General features: G+C 50.2%; 1 protein-coding gene across 3 annotated transcripts in view; it reads left to right on the top strand.

Annotated features, from left to right (window-relative positions):
• Positions 1-872: 872 nt before the first annotated feature.
• LOC144726395 (transmembrane channel-like protein 5) overlaps positions 873-21,595 on the top strand; it is a 71,319-nt gene continuing 50,596 nt past the window's right edge. The window contains exons 1-3 of one of the 3 annotated variants that reach the window (XM_078605068.1): positions 873-993; positions 16,103-16,210; positions 21,090-21,262. In XM_078605068.1, the coding sequence (XP_078461194.1) occupies positions 21,147-21,262 (116 nt within the window). In that variant the 5' untranslated portion in view covers positions 873-993; positions 16,103-16,210; positions 21,090-21,146. Of the gene's footprint in view, positions 994-16,102; positions 16,274-21,089; positions 21,263-21,595 lie in introns of all 3 variants that reach the window. The other 2 variants (XM_078605070.1, XM_078605071.1) reach the window with 2 other exon arrangements.

The following is a 21,595-nucleotide window of genomic DNA, read 5'->3' as shown; positions in this document are numbered from 1 at the left end:
AAGTAGAACGTGTTGTCTATATTTATTTAAAGTTGCGCATTTTGATGTGACGTCACATTTCTCACATCGTCACAAATGTCTGATCCCCCCCTCCCCTAGGTGCGTGACGTCATTTATGAACGGCCCCTAAGTTATTAACTCAGTGGGGTTTGCCTGTTAGGATGGGGGTTGTATTTGTGTGTTTGGGTGATTTGTTTGTTACGTAGAAGGGAAAACCCATAAAAGAATACAAGTAAAACAATAAAATTTTCGGTAAAATCACGTAGAAGGGAAAAAAACAATAAACATTAAAATGTTCTTGTTGTGAGTTTCACACCTGATGATGATTGCTTGTGTTGCAATCGAAACGTCGTGAACATTTTATTGTTTTATTTTTATTATTTTATAGTTTTTTCCCTTCTACGTGATTTTACCGAAAGAACCAAGAGTATGAATCCCCGCGGTCACGAAAGCTTTAAATCGAAATTTGACTGGACATCTGTGAAAAAAGAGCTTCATTGCTCATCGGATTCCTCCTCTGCTGCAGTTTAAATAAACATTCTGACGACACCGCGCCTGTGACGTCACACGCGTTGTTGAAAGCCCCCCCCCGCAATCAGCATGAGGGGGAGGAGTTAATGCGTGGGGGGCGTGGTTATGAGGAAGAAGGCGGGGTTATGGAATGAGGGCGGGGTTACTTGGTAGGGGGCGGTTTGAATGCGTGGAGGGGCGTGGTTACGAGGTGGGGGCGTGGTTACAAGGCGGGGGGCGTGGTTACGAGGTGGGGCGTGGTTACGAGGCGGGGGGGGGGCGTGGTTACAAGGCGGGGGCGTGGTTACAAGGTGGGGGGCGTGGTTACAAGGTGGGGGGCGTGGTTATTGATATAGAGGCGGGGTTCTGTTTTTAGCCACCCGTACCCGGAGTCACAACCGGACATTGACTTTGACGTCTTGGAAAGTGGAGCTGCTGCCAACGACGGACGCTGCTTTCAAGGTTCTCGCTGCCTTCTGAGAGGTGAGCGGCGGCGGCGATGATCGGCGGCGGCGCCTCTCGGCTATGATTTGCGTGTGTTTCATGCCCAACGTACTGCAGCCGACGTTAACGAATAGGCAAAGGTGCAGCAGAGCCCTGCGATGATTCGCGAACGCCACTTGCTGGCATTGAAGGTCCCTCGGCTGGAGGAAACCACAGAAAGTTATCTTCCACGGCGGTCAGAGAGTGGGAGTAGCTTCATGAGAAACGTTTTTGGGTTTAGATCGCGTTATTTATAAATGTTGTGTCGTAAACCTCCACCACCCGACGCGGCCAATCAGCAAAAAAGTGTCACGTTGACAAAAAACAAATAGTTCACCGGTGTGTTGAAGAGTGAATCCACAACATTTATTTAACTTTTTTTTAATGTTGTGGATTCACTCTTCAACACACCGGTGGGCTAAAGTAGTGAACTATTTGTCTTTTGTCAACGTGACACTTTATTGCTGATTGGCCGTGTCGGGTGGTGGAGGTTTACGACACATTTATAAATAACGCGATCGAACCCAAAAACGTTTAATAATGAATAATATTGTTCGCGAAAGCCTACGTGTTAAACAGTGGGAGTAGCTACCCACTTTGTCTCCAACCACACGAAATCTGCCCATCGACCAACGTGCGTGGCTTTAGATGAACTCAATATAAAGCGAGGCTGGCGCGGTGGGGTTCAGGCTAACAAAAAAACTCAACAAAAAAGTTCGCCAGACAACTGCAAATCACGGCTGTGTGCGTGTCTGTGTGAGCTGTAGGACCGCTGTGGGAAATGGGCCGTGATCATAATCGGTTAAATAAAGATGCGGACGAGAGCGGGGTTTGAGTGTAAACTGTGAATGACAATGAAACGCAACGTAGCTTTTTTTTTTAAACACGCAGTAGGATTTCGCGACCAATATGCTCCATAATAGAGGTTTTTGGGTGAGGTCGCTTAAATATAAATGTGTCGTTAAACTCGCTACCACCCGACACGGCCAAAACAAAACATCCCAATTCGTGACTAGTTCAGCACACAGGTATGCTACAAATGTTGTGGGTTTACTCTCCAACAAACCTTATTAATTGGCTGTGTCGGGTTTAACGACACATTCATATTTACGCGATCTAAACCCAAAAACTTTTTTTGTGTGGAAAAATAACGAACCAATGTGTCTGCATTTTTGTTTTGTTTTCACAAAAAAGCCGAACTAAAAACATTTGTGAATAACACCGTGGTCTTGACACACATAACAGGCGACGTTTCGGGCACTGGTCCTTATTAATTGGTCGTGTTATTTGTGCTTGTGCACCACCACTCTTGATTTGAAGCTTTCGTGACTGCAGGAATCCATACTCTATGGTTCTTTCGGTAAAGTCACGTCGATAGAAAAATTAAATAAACCGCTGCCAAGACTAGCAGAAGCTAGCCAGCTAACGGCATCTGCTTCGCCAAACGACGAATTACTTTAATTGGTGCGAACCACAATCACCTTGATGTTGCGTGACCTGTGGTTCGCAAACATTGGGCCGTTCACAAGCTTTGTGACAAGGGGTTGAAAAGCGCGTGGAAGAGATCCGTGCACGCTCGGAATTAAACTGAGAACACGGAGAGAGGTGCGACACGTGGAATAGATAGCATATAAGCAGGTTAATGATATGATTACAACTGTTACATGATATCCCACGTTGGGAGTTGGGGGGGGGGGCTCGGACAAAAAGGACACGTAACTTGCTGGAAGGGATGATGATGATAATAATGACAGATTTGTCAAGATACAATGACGTTCTCTCTCTGTCTCGTTACGTTCAACCGAGGAGAGATGGAGGGCTTAAATCATCTGGCGTGCAAGGTGTTGGGAGCAGGGGGGGGGGGGGATTTGTCGCATGGCAAAGTTTGTGGGAGATGGTGACGGCTTGGGGAATGGGGGGCCTTCATCCAGCAGTGGATAGAGCATCGTGGCTGATTACCACAATGATGCGTACGGGAAACATAACTACGGTAACTGGTGGCGCTGTGTCCAGCAGCCAGGTGTCAAACGTAATCCTCCACGAATCCACGATTAAATGCCGCGTTTGTCAGCATAAACATGCAGAGGTAACGCGGGGAAGTGGTGTATCCGTGTTACACGTAGCGCGTGTGTGTGTGTACAGCTGTGTGGATATTGGACTGGTTATATATACCGTATAGTACTTTGTGTGTATGAATGTGTGTGTGTGGGAAGCGGCAGTGTAGCGGTGAGCGCGCTGCGCTATGAACCCGGCGACCCGGGTTCGATTCCCGCTCACGGCCAACACCAGTGACGATTATCTGAACCGGTCCCAGGCATCCCCTAGGTCGACTCAGTCTCAAATGAGTAACTAGTGCGGTGTGTCAACATTGCCACTAGGGAGACAAAGGCGGTCGGGCGTGGTGCTGGCCACCCACCCCCTCGTGTGCTGTGCCGGCCTTCATAGGTGCTCACTAACAGCACTTGCCCCAACAATTTGTTAAGGCTATACGGGGGAACTTTGTATCGTTTTGGTGCACTGTATATTTTGTGTATAGTAATGTGTGTATGTACTTCATTGTGTGTATGTCTCTGTGCTTTGCGATCCATCTTTCTATCTATTCACTCTTTCATTATTCGCTCATACAAACATTATTTCATCCACCCACCCCTCCGAATGTCCACCCAACTATTATTTAATCTACCCAACCAACCAGTCATGTGGTCATTCATTCAATCAACGACCCAACTTTTCAACGAGCAAGCTGTATATCAGTCTATTCGTCCATCGCTCAATATACCCAACCACTCATTCACTCACCTGCACATTCACCCATCCGTCCGTTATTCAATCCATCCAATCCCTCCACACAGCCATTTTACCTTCCACCAACCTACTCACCCACTTATCCACTCGCTCACCATTCCATTCATAACAACTACCCAGACAAGCAGCCACCAACTCGTCCAAATATCCACCCATCATCCACTCACCCACCAATGCACTCACCCAGGCACCGATTAATTATATACAACAATTCACCCACCCACTCATACACCCTACCCATCTGCTCGTCCCTTCACCCACCCATCAGACATCGAAATCCAAATCCCTCGTGAAAGAGTTGAACCCAGCCCAAAGTCTACGTATCGTCCCGCCCAGCTTGTGGCTGCATAATCGCATTAAGTGGAATGTGCCGTTAGTATTTAACACAGTGATAGCTAACGGGGGAAAAAAAACTATTAAAGGCTTATGCAACTTAAATCCCAGTCCAGCGTAGACTAAACTCCACTCCAGCCGAGACTAAACTCCACTCTAGCTGAGATTAAACTCCACTACAGCAGAGGCTATCCTGTATAGGAGTTTGATTATAATTATCCGTATGCATGGCCGTTGTTTTATGCTTTAATTAACCAGGCAGTCAAATAAACCCGATCCTCGATTTGATCAACACACACACACAATGAGCTCAAATAATTAACAACCACATAGACACACAGACATCAACATAAAACAATTAGTCACACACACACAGACATTGAAATGGACAAACTCGGACAGAATCAGAAATCCCAATACAGCACGGTACAACCATGAAATAGAGAGACGAACAAACACGGCCATTTTAACAATGCCCTTAGGTTTTTTTCGGTAAAGTCACGTAGGTAAAAATAAATAATAAAAAATAATAGATATAATAATAGAAATACAATTATAAATCACGACGTTTCGGAGGCAACACAAGTCTCCGTCATCAGGTGGGACCGTACAGTAAATCTAGCTGTGACGGTCCCACCTGATGACGGAGACTTGTGTTGCCTCCGAAACGTCGTGATTTATAGTTTGATTTCTATTATTATTTCTATTATTTTTATTATTTATTTTTACCTACGTGACTTTACCGAAAAACCCTAAGAGTATGAATCCTTGCAGTCACGAAAGCTTCAAATCTAGAATTTTAACAATGACCAATTCAAACACAAATACAAAGATCGCCTGTATAGCCTTAACTAGACTGTTGGGGCAAGTGCTGTTAGCGAGCACCCTTTGAAGGCCGCCCCCCTCCCGCCTCGGGGATGAGTTCACAGGAAGAACAGACGGCCAACCTGACAGCCGATGACCAATTAAACACACAGACAGACACACACAAAACACACAACTGCCCCCCCCGCTCGTAGTTAATTGGCTGAAGCGGGTGCCCCCCCCCGCACTCCCTAGGGGAGAGTAAATAAACCCGAGCTTCCCGTGTCTGCGGTTCTTAATTGAGTCGCGAAAAGGTCCCCGGGGGAGGGGATGGAGAGGTCGGAAACTCGGCTGAATGATCAGAATCAAAATCTGTATTCATCCTGGAGGAATCCGATGAGCTATGAAGCTCTTTTCCACACATGTCAAGTAGGGGCGGGCAAGACGGCTACTTGGAAGAGGGCCCCCCAGTGATGTTGTTGGGGGTTTTATTTGCTTAGGTGAGGCCGCCGTATCTCGATCTTCCAAGTCGGCACGCGTCTGTGCCGTGACATGCAGCAGGTTGATGGAGCACCGCTCTTAATGGAGGCCTTTCCGCCGGCAGTGGCATCACCCAGCCATTGCAGGGGCTGCACCTTTATATCGCTTTGAATAGCCTGGCGGTGGTGGCGATGACGCAAGTGCGGTCGCCTCGCTCGAGCTTGTAAGTTCACACGCGTGTGTGCTGTTGCGGTGACAGCATGTTTGATGGAGCACATGGTCTTCGTAGAGGCCCTTCCGCCAGCAGTGGCATCACCCAGCCATTGCAGGGGCTGCCCCTTCATATCCCTTTAAATAGCCTGGCGGTGGTGGCGATGACGCACCGGTCTTGTCAAGGCATACAGGAACCCCTTTTCACAAAATGCATACCACAGGACCGGTTGGTTTGTGAGATAGCGACTGAATAAAAAGGGGCCGTAACTCGACACTTTTCTCTCTCCCTCCCTCCCTCACACACACACACTTAGGGGCCGTCCATAAATGACGTCACGCGATTTTGGACGATTTTTGACCCCCCCCTCGTCACACAGCGTCACAAAAAGTCAGATCCCCCCCTCAAATGTGACGTCACAAAGCTCTGCCCCCCCCCCCCCCCAAATATGAAACATGCTTCAAATCGCTTTAAACTATTGTCATTGTAGTGCGTTTTTATAGTGGCGCTGTACTCTGATGTCGTAGGAGAAACATTTAATAAAAAGTATATTTAATTAAGTAGAACGTGTTGTCTATATTTATTTAAAGTTGCGCATTTTGATGTGACGTCACATTTCTCAAACCCCCCCCCCTCGTCACACATCGTCACAAATGTCTGACCTCCCCCCCCCTAGGTGCGTGACGTCATTTATGGACGGCCGCTTACACACGCAGACAGAGTTACAGGCAGGAGTCGGGCGCGTGGGGTACAGGGCAGGAATGATCCAGTTCGAGTCCTGGTCAGGGGTATGATCATTATCCTCATCCTCTTAACTTCCCATCGTCATCAGCAGCATGCCCCTCTTGCCATCAACACGAAGCGGATGGTGGTGTGGATCGTGTGCGTTACACCTAACACCACGCCCGGCCGCCTTTGTCTCCCCCAGTGGGGTATGTTTGTACACCGCCCTGTACAGCGCAGGACGCTAACCACTGCGTCACCCCTCCTTCAAAGACAAAGACACACGTATACAAAGACAAAGATCCCCCGTTTAGTCTTAACAGACTGTTGGGGCAAGTGCTGTTAGCGAGCACCTATGAAAGCCGGCACGGCACACGAGGGGGTGGGTGGCCAGCACCACGCTCGGCCGCCTTTGTCTCCCCGGTGGCGATGTTTACACACCGCACCGGGTACTCATTTGAGGCTGAGTCGATCTAGGGGAGGGCCCAGGAGCGGTTCATACAATCGTCCCCGTTGTTGGTGTGCCGTGAGCCGGAATCGAACTCGGGTAACGCAGCGCGCCAGCCTCTACGCTACCGCTCCCCAGGGCGCGCACACAAATACGCACACACACACAAACACACAAACACGCGCACACACAAACACGCACACACACACAAACACGCGCACACACAAACACGCACACACACACGCATACACACAAACACACAAACACGCGCACACACAAACACACGCGCACACACAAACACGCACACACACACAAACACGCGCACACACAAACACGCGCACACACAAACACACAAACACGCACACACACAAATACGCGCACACACAAACACGCACACACAAACACGCGCACACACAAACACGCACACACACAAACACACAAACACGCACACACACAAACACGCACACACACACAAACACGCACACACACAAACACGCACACACACACAAACACGCACACACACACAAACACGCACACACACAAACACGCACACACACACAAACACGCACACACACACAAACACGCACACACACAAACACGCACACACACACAAACACGCACACACACAAACACGCACACACACAAACACGCACACATACAAACACGCACGCACACACACAAATACGCGCACACACAAACACGCGCACACACAAACACGCGCACACACAAACACGCGCACACACAAACACGCGCACACACAAACACGCGCACACACAAACACGCGCACACACAAACACGCACACACACAAACACGCGCACACACACAAACACGCACACACACAAACACGCACACACACACAAACACGCACACACACACAAACACGCACACATACAAACACGCACGCACACACACAAATACGCGCACACACAAACACGCGCACACACAAACACGCGCACACACAAACACGCGCACACACAAACACGCGCACACACAAACACGCACACACACAAACACGCACACACAAACACGCACACACGCAAACACACAAACACGCGCGCACACACAAACACACGCGCACACACAAACACGCGCACACACAAACACGCGCACACACAAACACGCGCACACACAAACACGCGCACACACAAACACGCACACACACAAACACACACGCGCACACAAACACGCGCGAACACAAACACACGCACAGTCGCAACATCGGCAAGACACGACTCAAGGCGACCCGGCTGTCCGCGTGGTGGAGAGGCTTGTGGGGAGCGGTGGGGTAGCGGTTAGCGCTACGCTGCGCGACGAACCCGTTCACGGCCAACGCCAGTGACGATTATTTGAACCGGTTCCTGGGCCTCCCCTAGGTCGACTCGGCCTCAAATGAGTAGCGGGTGCGGTGTGGTAAGCATCGCCACCGGGGAGACAAAGGCGGCCGGGCGTGGTGCTGGCCCCCCCCCCCCTCCCTCGTGTGCCATAGGGTTGCTACTCGCGAACAGCACTTGCCCCAGCAGTCTGTGAAGGCTATACGGGGGATCTTTGTCTTGTTGCCTTCCAGCAGTTGGAGTGACAGATGGCCGTGCATTATTAATCGTAGAGGTTATGGGTTTAATTGCACCGAGGTGGCTGGCGGCGGCGGTAGGTAAATCCGCATTGCAAATTGATGACGTAGAGAAACGATCGACTTTTGCGCGTGTTTTCTCTCTCACATACACAGCCTCCTTCCCCCCACATCTCACGCCTCCTTTCTTCGGGGGATAATACATCGAGGCCAGACAGGCGGGCCCGCTCCTGGTCCGCTGATAAGGGAGATAAGAAGGAGGCCCTTACCTGCCCGTTGTTGGACCGTGAGTAACTGTGTTGTGTGCGTCAGCGTGTCGTGAGCGCGCGTGTCGATGTGTACACGTGTGTTGCGTGTGTACGCGTGGTGGTGTTGGCCACCCCCTCGTGTGCCGTGCCGGCCTTCATAGGTGCTCGCTTAACAGCACTTGCCCCAACAGTCTGTTGAGGCTATACGGGCGAGCTGTGTCTGTGTGCACGTGTGTGGGGGAGCGGTAGTGTCGCGGATAGCGCTACGAACCCGGCGCCCCGAGTTCGATTTCCGCTCACGGAGTCCAGGAACCGGTTCCTGGACTCCCCCTAGGTCGACTCAGCCTCAAATGAGTACCTGGGGCGATGTGCATTTGACAGCGTTTGGGAGACAAAGGCGGCCGTGCGTGGGTCCCGTCCACCCACACCCCTCGTGTGTGCTGCCCTCTTGGCCTTCATAGGTGCTGCTCGCTAACAGCACTTGCCCCGAGTCTATTAAGACCATAACGGGGATATTTGTGTGTACAGCCTGCACGCTAGTATGTATATACGGAGTCCACGTGCGTGACTGATTCTGTGTGTATGATTATGTCTGTATTATGTCCACGCGTGTGATTGTGTATGTCCACACACGTACGTCACTAATCATTAACTCCCGGACCTACCCAGGAGCTCAAGTGATAACCCCTTCATCCACTCAACCCCCGTCATCCACTCACGAATGTCCCACCCATCCATAAACTCCCCGGGGGTTCAGTGCTGGCCACTATAAAGCCTCACTACCGCACAATTAACACCGTTTACAGCTGATATGGCGGGCTGTTATGGGCTTTCCATTGATGTTAACCTTTGCTCGGTGGGAGCTCGTTCATTTTTCTTTTCACCTAGCCATCCGTGCTGCCGACTCGCGGTGGCTAGGAGATGTTAACTACCTCGCCTTGTATACAGGAGGTCGTGGGTTCGATCCCAACCCTGACGTCTGCTGCTGTATATTTGCAGTTTGCGTGTCTCTCTCTCTCTCCCCGTGGTCGCGTGGATCTTTCTCCGGGACCTCTGCTTTTTTCCCCGACACATTTAGAAACGTGCGTTTCGAGTGTTCGGCCGCAATACATTTCCACTTGATACGCCTTATCTAGCGCAGTGGGCTTTACCAGGTAAAAGAAAATAAATATTTAGCTTACAGTTTTATTAATTTATAGACTTCCTTTTCAAGTCCAGGCTCAAGACCTGAAATGTATTTCCTCTGCCAGTGACTGACTGCCTCCCTTAGGATCAAACAAACGTGTATGTCCGCTTTCTCTGCACAAGTACTTGAGATGCAGTGGTATTTAGCAGAGGTGTGGACTCGAGTCATGTGACTTGGACTCGAGTCAGACTCGAGTCATGAATTTGATGACTTGCGACTCGACTTGGACTTGCATAACAATGACTTTGTCCCACCTATGAGATGTGGACTCGAGTCATGTGACTTGGACTCGAGTCAGACTCGAGTCATGAATTTGATGACTTGCGACTCGACTTGGACTTGCATAACAATGACTTTGTCCCACCTATGAGATGTGGACTCGAGTCATGTGACTTGGACTCGAGTCAGACTCGAGTCATGAATTTGATGACTTGCGACTCGACTTGGACTTGCATAACAATGACTTTGTCCCACCTATGAGATGTGGACTCGAGTCATGTGACTTGGACTCGAGTCAGACTCGAGTCATGAATTTGATGACTTGCGACTCGACTTGGACTTGCATAACAATGACTTTGTCCCACCTATGAGATGTGGACTCGAGTCATGTGACTTGGACTCGAGTCAGACTCGAGTCATGAATTTGATGACTTGCGACTCGACTTGGACTTGCATAACAATGACTTTGTCCCACCTATGAGATGTGGACTCGAGTCATGTGACTTGGACTCGAGTCAGACTCGAGTCATGAATTTGATGACTTGCGACTCGACTTGGACTTGCATAACAATGACTTTGTCCCACCTCTGGTATTTAGTCCCGACATTAATCCACATTGTACCCGTGTTATTGTATTTCAATAGGTTAACATTGCAAGCAACAGCCAGTCCTTCAGAGCAATGGGAGAGGAGTGGGCCATTCATTCCCTGAGACATTTTCCCTGCCGTCTATTTTTTCCCGTTGGATTCGTTTTTTTTTTCTCTCTCTCGAGATATCCATAACCTGAAACGTCACTGCGTTGTGTAACTGTGGGGGGGACTTGCATCTCAAAGTCTCTCACACATGGCCATGACTTCCCCGGTATATTGCCTGTCGTAAATAATCGCGATGTGTGGAGAATATAAAACAAAACTCAATAGATGAGCAGACGATGCATCTCCTTAAAACACATTGTCCTGCGGAGGGAGCTGGTAGGAACGTTGGGTTGCTCGGTCAATGGCCAGGGTCAACGGCGGCGTGGTGTATTCCGCAAATATGCCCGACTGTGAGGGCGGGCACAAGCCGGCGTGAGTAGGTTAAACGTTGAGTTTTATAAGGGCACCACGTGGTGACCAGCCCCTCCCCACCCAGTCCCACCCCTCCCACCCAGCCCCACCCTCCCCACCCAGCCCCTCCCCATCCTCCCCACCCAGCCCCTTCCCACCCTCCCCACCCTCCCCACCCAGCCCCTCCCCACCCTCCCCTCCCCACCCAGCCCCTCCCTCTCCACCCAGCCCCTCCCCACCCAGCCCCTCCCTCTCCACCCAGCTCCTCCCTGCACGACGGACGGACACAATAATCCCCTGTGGGCTGGTGTAACCAGGAGGTTCCTACCAGTAACATATCTGCCTCTCCGCGTCAAAAGTAGAATTATGCGGCATTGTTTTTTTACACAACCGATCGGTGCCACGGACTTCTGGTAGTGTCGACTTTTAGTAGCCATTGGTTCAGTCCAAGTAACCTTTTAGTTTGCTCGTGAAGGTTTGCTTGTGCTGAATCAATACTGCTGAAATGACGCACTCCCAGTGATGGGATGTGTAAAGAAGAATGCTGTTCGCGAGCACCTGTGAAGGCCAAACAATCAACCGCAGAAGGCCGCTGGGCCGATGGATTGTGGAAATAATATATTTTTTATCATGCGGAGAGCCAGCTATTAAGCACTATTAAACTTTTCTTTTTAATTTCATCAGGTAAGGCCCACTGAGCTATATAGCTCATTTTCAGAAGCGATATTGCTCAACAAAGTGGCTTGTCACGTGGAAATTTATAGCAGCCAAATACTACTAAATGCACGTCTCTAAAAGTGGAGGGGAAAAGCTGAGGACCCAGAGAAAAATCCACACGACCATGGGGAAAACATGTAAACTCCATGGGTCGGCATCCAACCCATGACCTCCTGTATACGAGGCGAGGTAGTTCACATCTCCCCAACGTGGCTGCCTATGTGAAGGAATGAGACATTCTTTGGTTCTTTCGGTAAAGTCACGTATAAAGATAAAATAATAAATTAAATAATAGCATACGACGTTTCGATTGCAACACAAGCAATCATCATCAGGTATAAATGAAATAGCAACAAAAAATCTAAGCAGAAAACTATAAACAGACATATAAGCAGACAGATATCACCAAGATACATTTACTATGGGAACCTCATTTGCCAGTAAAAATATGATAATTGGTTTTTTACCCTTCTATCTGTCAACAAAACTGACACCTTTTTACAAGGAGTCATGTTTGCATAGACCGCAATACCTGCAGTCAAAATACAAACAAAAGACAAAACTCTGATAATGTGCACTGTCCTTGAAGTTGATTGGTCCACACCTTTTGGCGTCATCTGGTCCAACCCATGTGAGACTAGGCTCTAAGGAAAGCTGTCTCGGGTGTGGACCAATCAACTTCAAGGACAGTGCACATTATCAGAGTTTTGTCTTTTGTTTGTATTTTGACTGCAGGTCGTGGTCTATGCAAACATGACTCCTTGTAAAAAGGTGTCAGTTTTGTTGCCAGATAGAAGGGTAAAAAACCAATTATCAAGATACATTTAATTTATTATTTTATCTTTATACGTGACTTTACCGAAAGAACCAAAGAATAATTCCTGCAGTCACGAAAGCTCCAAAATTAAGATTGAAAAAATGAGACGTTGTCTGCTTTTCTAAACACTTACCACGGTGTCGATGACAAGGGCTTTGATGCATGCACCGAGTCGGAGTAGCACAATTTTCCCCGTTAAGATACGATATTACTTATCGGGGTTATGAACATTATGGCGGTGTAATGTTCTCATAACTTTGTAATCATATTTCACATTCTTATCGTCTCGATTTCGTGGTCTAGTCTTGTTCAAAGTTCTTCAGTTGCAGTTCGCTCACCTCAACATTAAGCCATGGAGTCTTCTAATCATTGCAACTTTACGATATACAGCGTCACACGTACAATGCACACCCTGTCATAAAATGACGATGTCATGTACCTGTCATCCTATCAATTACCCCAGAGGATATGCGAGTTAATGTGCAAAGGGGTAGACTGTGTCTATATAATTAAGAACCCTAATTATTATAATAAACTTTTATTATTAGTGTAATCCCCTTCATTTTTTTTTGTCAGGAAATGAAATTTCAAGAAAAATAAATTGACCGGCCACAAATCGCGATATGATGATATTTTTTTCATCACAGGCAAGTGGACCTTACAGAGCCTTATAGAACAAATTCCGGTTGATTTGGTTCAACCATGCAGTGGAGAATGCTCGTAATTTGCACCCGTGACCTGGGTCACCACAATGGCAGAAGCAAAAATACAAAAAGTACATCAGTGAAGTCTTCTCCGTCTGCGTATGGCTGGGAAAGCAGTTATAGTTTGACGTTAAGTTTAGCGTCCATTCATATGTACGTATGTAAGCGCTGGTACCATAGTACTGGCACCATAGTCCTGCACCTCTGATTAGCACGGTTTGCCATGTACGGTGCGAAAGAAGTCCAACATACATGTATGTATGTATGTTCAACATACATGTATGTATGTATGTTCAACTGTTGAACTTGTGGGGAGCGGTGGTGTAGCGGTTAGCGCGTTGCGCTATGAACCTGGCGACCCGAGTTCGATTCCCACTAGCGGCCACCAACACCAGTAACGATTATCTGAACCGGTCGTGGGCCTCTCCTAGGTCGACTCAGCCTCAAATGACTACCTGATGCGGTGCATAAACATCGCCACTCGGGAGGCAAAGGCGACCGGGCGTGGTGTTGGCCACCCACCCCCTCGTGTGTCGTGCCGGCACTTGCCCCAACAGTCTGTTAAGGCTATACGGGGGGTTTTATGTATGAGGCAATGTGAATGCTCGTGATGCCACCGGGAAATGGACCTCTCAGGGCAGTAGTTCAACAAAGTAAAGCTATCAGAACCGAAATAAGCAAACAAGTTTCACAGGAGAAAATCTCAATATCGACACATCGCGGCAGACCGAGTTTGACCTCCCCGTGCCGTGGGTCGCCTCTCTGGCCGTTTTGAGCAGCTGGCGTCCCTGCGCTAATTGAAACCACAGAACCGTACTTTTCATAACTCGTCCAGCAGCAGGAAGTAACGACGGAGTGCTCGTTCACCCAGCGGTGACTTTGTGGTATGCAAATTATGAACGGGGAAACGTTGCACGGTTACTGCTGCGGAAGACGCTTATCGGGTTCCATCAGGAGGCCGCGACAACAAATGGTGGACAACTTTGCATGTGTATATTTTTTGACATATATGTTGAACTTCTTTCGCACGGAACGCAGCCGGCCGTGCTGATCGGAGGTGCGGGGGGAAGGACAACGAACTAAACACAAAAAGCAGTTCGAAAGAAATTAGTTTTCAATCGAGATGATTTAAATAGCTCCAGTGGCTTCCTAATATCGGAAGGAAGAGCATTCCAGACGGCCGCAGAAGCCCATCAGAACGCGCGCGATGTGGTGACCGTCTTTGTTCAATGGCTTGCCAAAAGCCGCTGCGAGGAATTATGGTTCATTTGAATCGGAATTTAACACGTGGTGTTCATGTATGCTAGCAATGTTGCCGCGGTGTATGTACGTGGAACTTTTTTCGCACCGTGCGTAGCCAACCGTGCCACCGGTCCTCTCGTGCAGTAGTCGAATACGTAGGGCAGATTTGCTTAAATGTACCCAGCACCCTGCACATCGAGCTTCAACATCGAGCTCCAGACTGCGTCGTAGTCTGATGACAAATCCACAAAGGCTGTGCCGGTCTTGGATTTTTTTGGGAATCTGGCCTCAATGTGCGTCCCAAGGGCCAAAACTTGGTCACATCAACTGCGTCCAGGCTGGAATTCCGCTTTGTCTTCAGGGATCACTGAATGGACGAGGGGCTGTGGCGGGGTGAAGCGTGGGTATTCCCCCTCGCTTCTGAGATGCGTGGTCAGCGTGGAAGATTTCGGCCAACATGGCCCTCTCGCGAGCTCCATTGGGTCTCGGGCACAATCCCAGGGGTGCCGCGATATGTTCGGATGAATCAACAGAGAATGAAATAAAAATAATAACGCGTACATAGAAACTCAGACATCAACACAAAACAGGCAAATAGACACGCGAATATATATGCACACGGTCAACCACACAGACACGCACACATCGACATAACCAGTGAAATAGACGAGACTCGTAGACACTGAAACGAAAACAGTAGAGAGAGACAGAAATTCGAATAAAACCATGACATCGACGGAAGAACAGACGGACATCCTGACAAACGATGGCCAATTGAACACACACACAGACGGATGTACGGACACACAAAAACACACAACTGCCCCCACCCCCCTTAGTTAGTTGGCTGAACCGAGTGCCCCCCCCCCCCTGGGGGTGAGTAAATAAACCTGAGCCTCCCGCGTCTTTCGGTTCTTATTGAATCGCAAAGAGGCCCCGGGGAGCGAGGGAGGAAAGTACGGGGGAGGGGGTGGGGGGAGGGGAAACTCGTCTGGACGATGGAAGAGGGGGGGGCCCAGTGGTTTCCTTTTGGTTAGGTGCGGCCGCGTAGCTCGTCTGTGCCGTGGCGTGCAACACGTTGATGGAGCAACGGTCTAGTGGAGGCCCTTCCGTCAGCAGTGGCGTCAGCCAGCCATTGCAGGGTTGCACCTTTAGCTCTTTAGATAGGCCGGCGGTGGTGGCTATGATGCACGTGGCCTGTAAAGCAGCACTGCGGAGGCAGCGAGTGTTGTTGGATCACCGCACAAATGCCGTGAAACTCCCTTGTATGTCGAACTTCTTTCGCACCATAACGTAGCCACTAACCGTGTTAATCGGAGGTGCGGATCAAGGAAAACAAACCCTTCGAGGCGCCATACTCTAGCTCGCCAGGGGAAGGCAGTGCAGCAAGTGGACTAATCGCCATCTGTTTACATCTGTGCGGGGATAGAGTGTTGCCCCCTCTCACTTCAGGACCTTCCTGAAAGAGGCCCATGCGTACTCAGCGTGGCTTTCCCGGATGAATAAGTGAAAATAAAATAACTAAGTAAATGTGTGTTGCTTCTTTTGTCTCGTGCAGTGCTGGACCCAAACCAAACCGCCCGCCACCCCCTCATCCTCGCAGTGGTGGCCCCGACTGACAACGTAAATCCGTAACCTCCGAACATCTCATCCGCACCGTGCCAAGGTGCCACGAGGAGGCCCCCCCCCCCCTTTTACACACCTCGTCGATCATCTGTTATCCCTACAGGTGACGTCTGCACACAGCACAGTTAAATATTTTACCCCGTTAAATATTTATTGCTGACACAGACTCGCCTTTCTCGCTCGGGTTTTCCCCCATTGGCGGGAAAACGGATCTATTTTGGTTTCCTTGTTAATTCTGTTTGTCAAAGCGAAGAGAGTAATTAGCCCGAGGGAGACCTTTAGACTGGCGTGATTTTTGGCTCTTAAACTCGCTGGGTTTTTTTTACTCTGTTCCTGCGCTGGAGGTCACGTGCCCTGCGTGGCATCTGGATATTTTTGTTTTACATTCCAGCCGCCGCAACTCTTCTTCCTGTCAACAGTTAAACAAGATCTGACCTGTGCCCGTGCAGTGATCGCTGAGCTGCATTGGGCTTTATGGTTTTCCCGAACAAATGCATTTTAACACGCAAACTCCAAATATACAGCAGCAGCCGTCAGGGTCGGGATCGAATCCACAACCTCCTGCATACCAGGCGAGGGAGATAACATCTCAGGCAACTGAAAACAGACGCGCGGTCGCACAGGCAGGCGATCTTGTAGTTGACACTGCCGGCCAGGGAGCGGAGGGAGCAGAGGGAGCGGAGGGAGGGAGGGAATCTCGCAGAGCTTGACAGGCTCTGAGGAGGGCGCGGACGAAATGACCTCGCCACCGTTGGAGTTGCTCGAGGTTGCGCGATGAACACATCGAACAAGGACGGAGTTTGCAAATAGTCGAGGCGAGACCCGACTCTGCTGCAGGCGAGGGAGTTGGTGATCTCGTTGACGATGAGTGGATGGAGACTGACGTCGAAAGCCCCGAGGTGGTGGTTGCGAGATGTGATGATGTGGTGGGTGCGGCAGTCGAAGGATGATACTAATAAAAAGACCAAAATGCTCGAGCGCGATTCGGAGGCACGGAGCCCGCCTCTCGGTGTCACTCGGACGGCACCACCGTACCAGGTACACACCGTCTCTGGGTGCCTTTTTTTTGACGGTCGAAGGGGACTCGCTGCCGAGTATGAGATGGGGGTGGGATAGAATCCCAGCAGGCAAGAGTTGCTGTGGAGAACCGACAATCGGCAGCCACGCTCCTTGATTTGGCTATTACGAGCAGATCGAGGCGACTCGCTGCGCAGGACGCTGTGGGGTTTCGGAGGGAAGGGTTAGTTCAACTTTTGACCAGGTGAGACCCACTATATATTTTTCATGAGCGACCTGGCCACAAATGATAGCTCAACGAAGCGGCTCGTCACGCAGAAATGTGGAGCTGCCAAATACTCTAAACGCGTGTTGTTTCTAAATGTGGAAGGAAAAACAGAAAGATCCGGGGAGACATACACGCACACTCCAAATATACAGGCATCAGGGGTGCGGATCTAACCCACGACCTCTTGCACGCCAGGCGAGGTAGTTAACATCTCGAGTAATGACGCCAGGTGCGACGGCAGGCCTAGAGTAGAGGGCGCGGTGGCACAGAATTGCGGTCACCTTGCGATAGATCCGGGCAGAGACAGGGAGCCAGTGGAGGGATGTCAGTGCGGTGGAGGAGTCTGCGTGTCCGCACCCGTTACGACAAAGGCGGAGCGCAACAAGTCGATAAGATCTGGCGGAGTCGAGAGTGGCGCTGAGGAACTTAATATGGTCGCGGAAATGGAAGGTGGAGCCCAGTGATTAAAATATATGTATGTTGAACTTCTTTCTTTCGCCCAGTACGTAGCCAACCGCACTCATCGGAGGTGCGGGTGAAGGACGACAAACCAAACACAAAAAGCAGATTGAAAGACATCAGTTTTCAATCTAGATGATGATTTAAAAGTGCATAGCTCCAGCGGCTTCCTAATAATGGAAGGAAGAGCGTTCCAGACGGCCGCAGAAGCGCATCTGAAAGCGCGCGACGATGCGGTGACCGTCTTTGTTCGATGACGAGCCTAAAGCCGCCGCTGCTGCTGCTGCTGTGAGGATGACCGCAGTTCGCGTGATGGTGGTTTATGCTCCTTGACGCTGCACTACCACCGCTCCCCCTGTGCAGACGTGGTGAAGCCGCTGGCTGTCTGGGGCCGATCAGAATGCTTTCGTAATTTGGAACCTTTCCAGGAGAGAGAGTCGTGGGGCACAGAAGCACTGGTGCAAAAAGCGTCCGAGGGTGCGCTCCGTGTTGAGCATCTCGAGTTACCGGGACGTGGTTGTTCGCAGGGGAGATGTTTTGCCACGGGCTGCCTAGACGTCACAAGTTGTATTTCCTTCTGCGCGACAAATAATAAAAGGCGCGTTCCTCTTTTTTTTGGTCGACATTTTTTTTGCTTGAATTTTTTTTTTTGCACCAACTCGCCTCGCGTAAATAAATAACGCGTGGCGGTGGAGCAGTTCGGTTCAGTTTCAGTTCATTTATTTGGTGTAGCTCTGTGAGCCATTCGGCTCTTGAATCGGATGCAACCGCAACAAACAAAAACATGAACACGAAACATCTTAAAGTGACTACGCAGACTTGCCCTGGCCTGCTACCGTCTCCGGACGAACCCGCCCCCACGTAACTCGCTCGCCGGGGATGTCAACCCCGGATGCCGCGAGCAGAGGTCGCAAACGGGTTTTGATTCCTTACCCGTACCCGTACCCGGCCGCACCAGGGTCGCAAACGGGTACCCGTACCCGGCCGTACCCGTACCCTAACCGTACCCGGCCGGGTACGGGTAGGGTACGGGTATCGGGTACCCGATTGCGACCTCTGGGATGAAGCCATGTTGCAGGCGCGGGTGGGTTGATTCTAGGAACTTGAATTGTGAGAAGAGACAAGACGTTGGGAAATGAGTGACAAACGGTGACTCACCAGTGACTCACGGTCTACCCGTACCCGTACCCGGCCGCACCAGGGTCGCAAACGGGTACGGGTATCGGGTAGGGAACGGGTATCGGGTACCCGGTTGCGACCTCTAGCCGCGAGGCACGGCCCACGGTCGTGACCCACGGACAGATCGCCGCGTCTCCAACTCGAGAAGTCGTGAAACGCGCGCGCCGAGTCGAATCGGGATTTTTGTGGCCGACGTTACCCCACCACTGGAGGCTGCATTCCAACGGTGCAGGTCGTGCGCGTCCTTACATACACAACTCATTGTTGGGGAGTTTATTGGGTCGGCTGAGCATTTAATTTTTAAACAAACACGGCTTGCGGTGGGGACAAGAGGAGGGTGGGCGAGGTACGGGATGGCTTTTCCTGTGTCAGAAGCCGCGCCACGAACCCGGCCACCCGCGTTCGATTTCCCGCTCACGGCCAACACCGGTCACGGTTATCTAATACGGTGCTGGGCCTCCCCCTAGGTCGACTCGGCCTCAAACGAGTGCCTGGTGCGGTGTGTCAAACATTCACCACTGGGGGAGACAAAGGCGGCCGGGCGTGGTGTTGGCCACCCACCCCCTCGTGTGCCGTGCCGGCCTTCATAGGTGTCCGCTAACAGCCTAGTCTGTTAAAAAGGCTACACGGGGGACCTTTGTCTTTGGTGGGAGGTCTCACGCGGCTAACAAGGTGTGTGTCATGGTGACGCTGGGTCCGAGGGTCACGGGCGTGGGAGGGGAATGTCACATACATAATATTGTTAACGGCGTACTAATAAGAACTCTCCGTGATTGGATTGAATCGGTCAGTTCGCAGCGGTTAGGTCAGTGGACATTGGCCACGTACGTTTGTTTTTTGAACTTCTTTCGCACCGTACGTAGCCAACCGTGCTAAACAGAGGTGCGGGGGAAGGACAACAAACTATGGTTAACTATGCGAGTCTATAGATTTCTGTGTGAGTCTATGGTTATCTGTGTGAGTCTATGGATTTCTGTGTGAGTCTATGGATCTCTGTGTGAGTCTGTGGGTCTCTGTGTGAGGTTATGGTTCTCTGTGTGAGTCTATGGATCTCTGTGTGAGTCTGTGGGTCTCTGTGTGAGTCTATGAGTCTCTGTGTGAGTCTATGGTTATCTGTGTGAGTCTATGGATTTCTGTGTGAGTCTATGGATCTCTGTGTGAGTCTGTGGGTCTCTGTGTGAGGTTATGGTTCTCTGTGTGAGTCTATGGATCTCTGTGTGAGTCTGTGGGTCTCTGTGTGAGTCTATGAGTCTCAGTGTGAGTCTATGGATCTCTGTGTGAGTCTATTGATTTCTGTTGTGAGTCTATGGATCTCTGTGTGAGTCTGTAGGTCTCTGTGTGTGTCTATGGATTTCTGTGTGAGTCTATGGATCTCTGTGTGAGTCTGTGGATCTCTGTGTGAGTCTATGGATCTCTGTGTGAGTCTGTGGGTCTCTGTGTGAGTCTATGAGTCTCTGTGTGAGTCTATGGTTATCTGTGTGAGTCTATGGATCTCTGTGTGAGTCTGTGGGTCTCTGTGTGAGTCTATGAGTCTCTGTGTGAGTCTGTGGATTTCTGTTGTGAGTCTATGGATCTCTGTGTGAGTCTGTGGGTCTCTGTGTGTGTCTATAGATTTCTGTGTGAGTCTATGAATCTCTGTGTGAGTCTGTGGGTCTCTGTGTGAGTCTATGGTTATCTGTTTGAGTCTATGGATCTCTGTGTGAGTCTGTGGGTCTCTGTGTGAGTCTATGGGTCTCTGTGGTGTGAGTCTGTGGGTCTCTGTTGTGAGTCTATGGATCGTTGTGAGTCTGTGGGTCTCTGTGTGAGTCTATGGGTCTCTGTGGTGTGAGTCTATGTTTGTATGTTGAACTTCTTTCGCACCTGGACGTAGCCAACCATGCTAATCGGAGGTGCGGGGGGGGGGAGGTCGCAGTGTGTGTTGTATAAGACGCCTGTGTCCACGTTGTCCTCCGATCGCTGTGCGTTTACATTCTGTGCCGATGTCTGTCGGGTACAGGAGGAGCGCGCGAGGTCTTGCTCCCGAGGAGCAGAGCTCTGTTGACCCGCTGCCACGATGGAATACAGTTTGCCCGACGCCGATTACGACGATGAGGAAGACGATGACGATGGCGGTGACGGCAACGTCCCTGGCGGGAGGGATTACGGGTCGGACCTCTCCGCCGCGGGCTGGTGAGAAAACCGGCTCCTGCCGTCTTGGAGGAGCTATCAAATTAATGTAGCTGCTTGCGTGCGAGCGTGTTTGTTTGTGCCGACCTTCATAAGTGCTCGCTAACAGCACTTACCCCAAAAGTATGTTAAGGCTATATGGGTGATCTTTGTCTTGTGTAAATATCTGCGTTGTACGTGTGTGCGCGTGTGTGTGTGTGCGTCTGGGGAGCTGTGCTGCGAACCTGGCGACCCCGCTCACGGCAAACCAACCCCAGGGATGATGACACTGGTCAACAAAAAAAACACATTTTTTTCTGGCCTGGACTTTTGCAGCTGCTTTAGACTAATTCCAGG

This window comes from Lampetra planeri, chromosome 23 (genome assembly GCF_965212315.1).
Source record: "Lampetra planeri chromosome 23, kcLamPlan1.2.h2, whole genome shotgun sequence".
Classification (NCBI taxonomy): Eukaryota; Metazoa; Chordata; class Hyperoartia; order Petromyzontiformes; family Petromyzontidae; genus Lampetra; species Lampetra planeri.
Note: the sequence above shows the minus strand (reverse complement) of the source record. Positions and strands in the feature narration are given on the sequence as shown.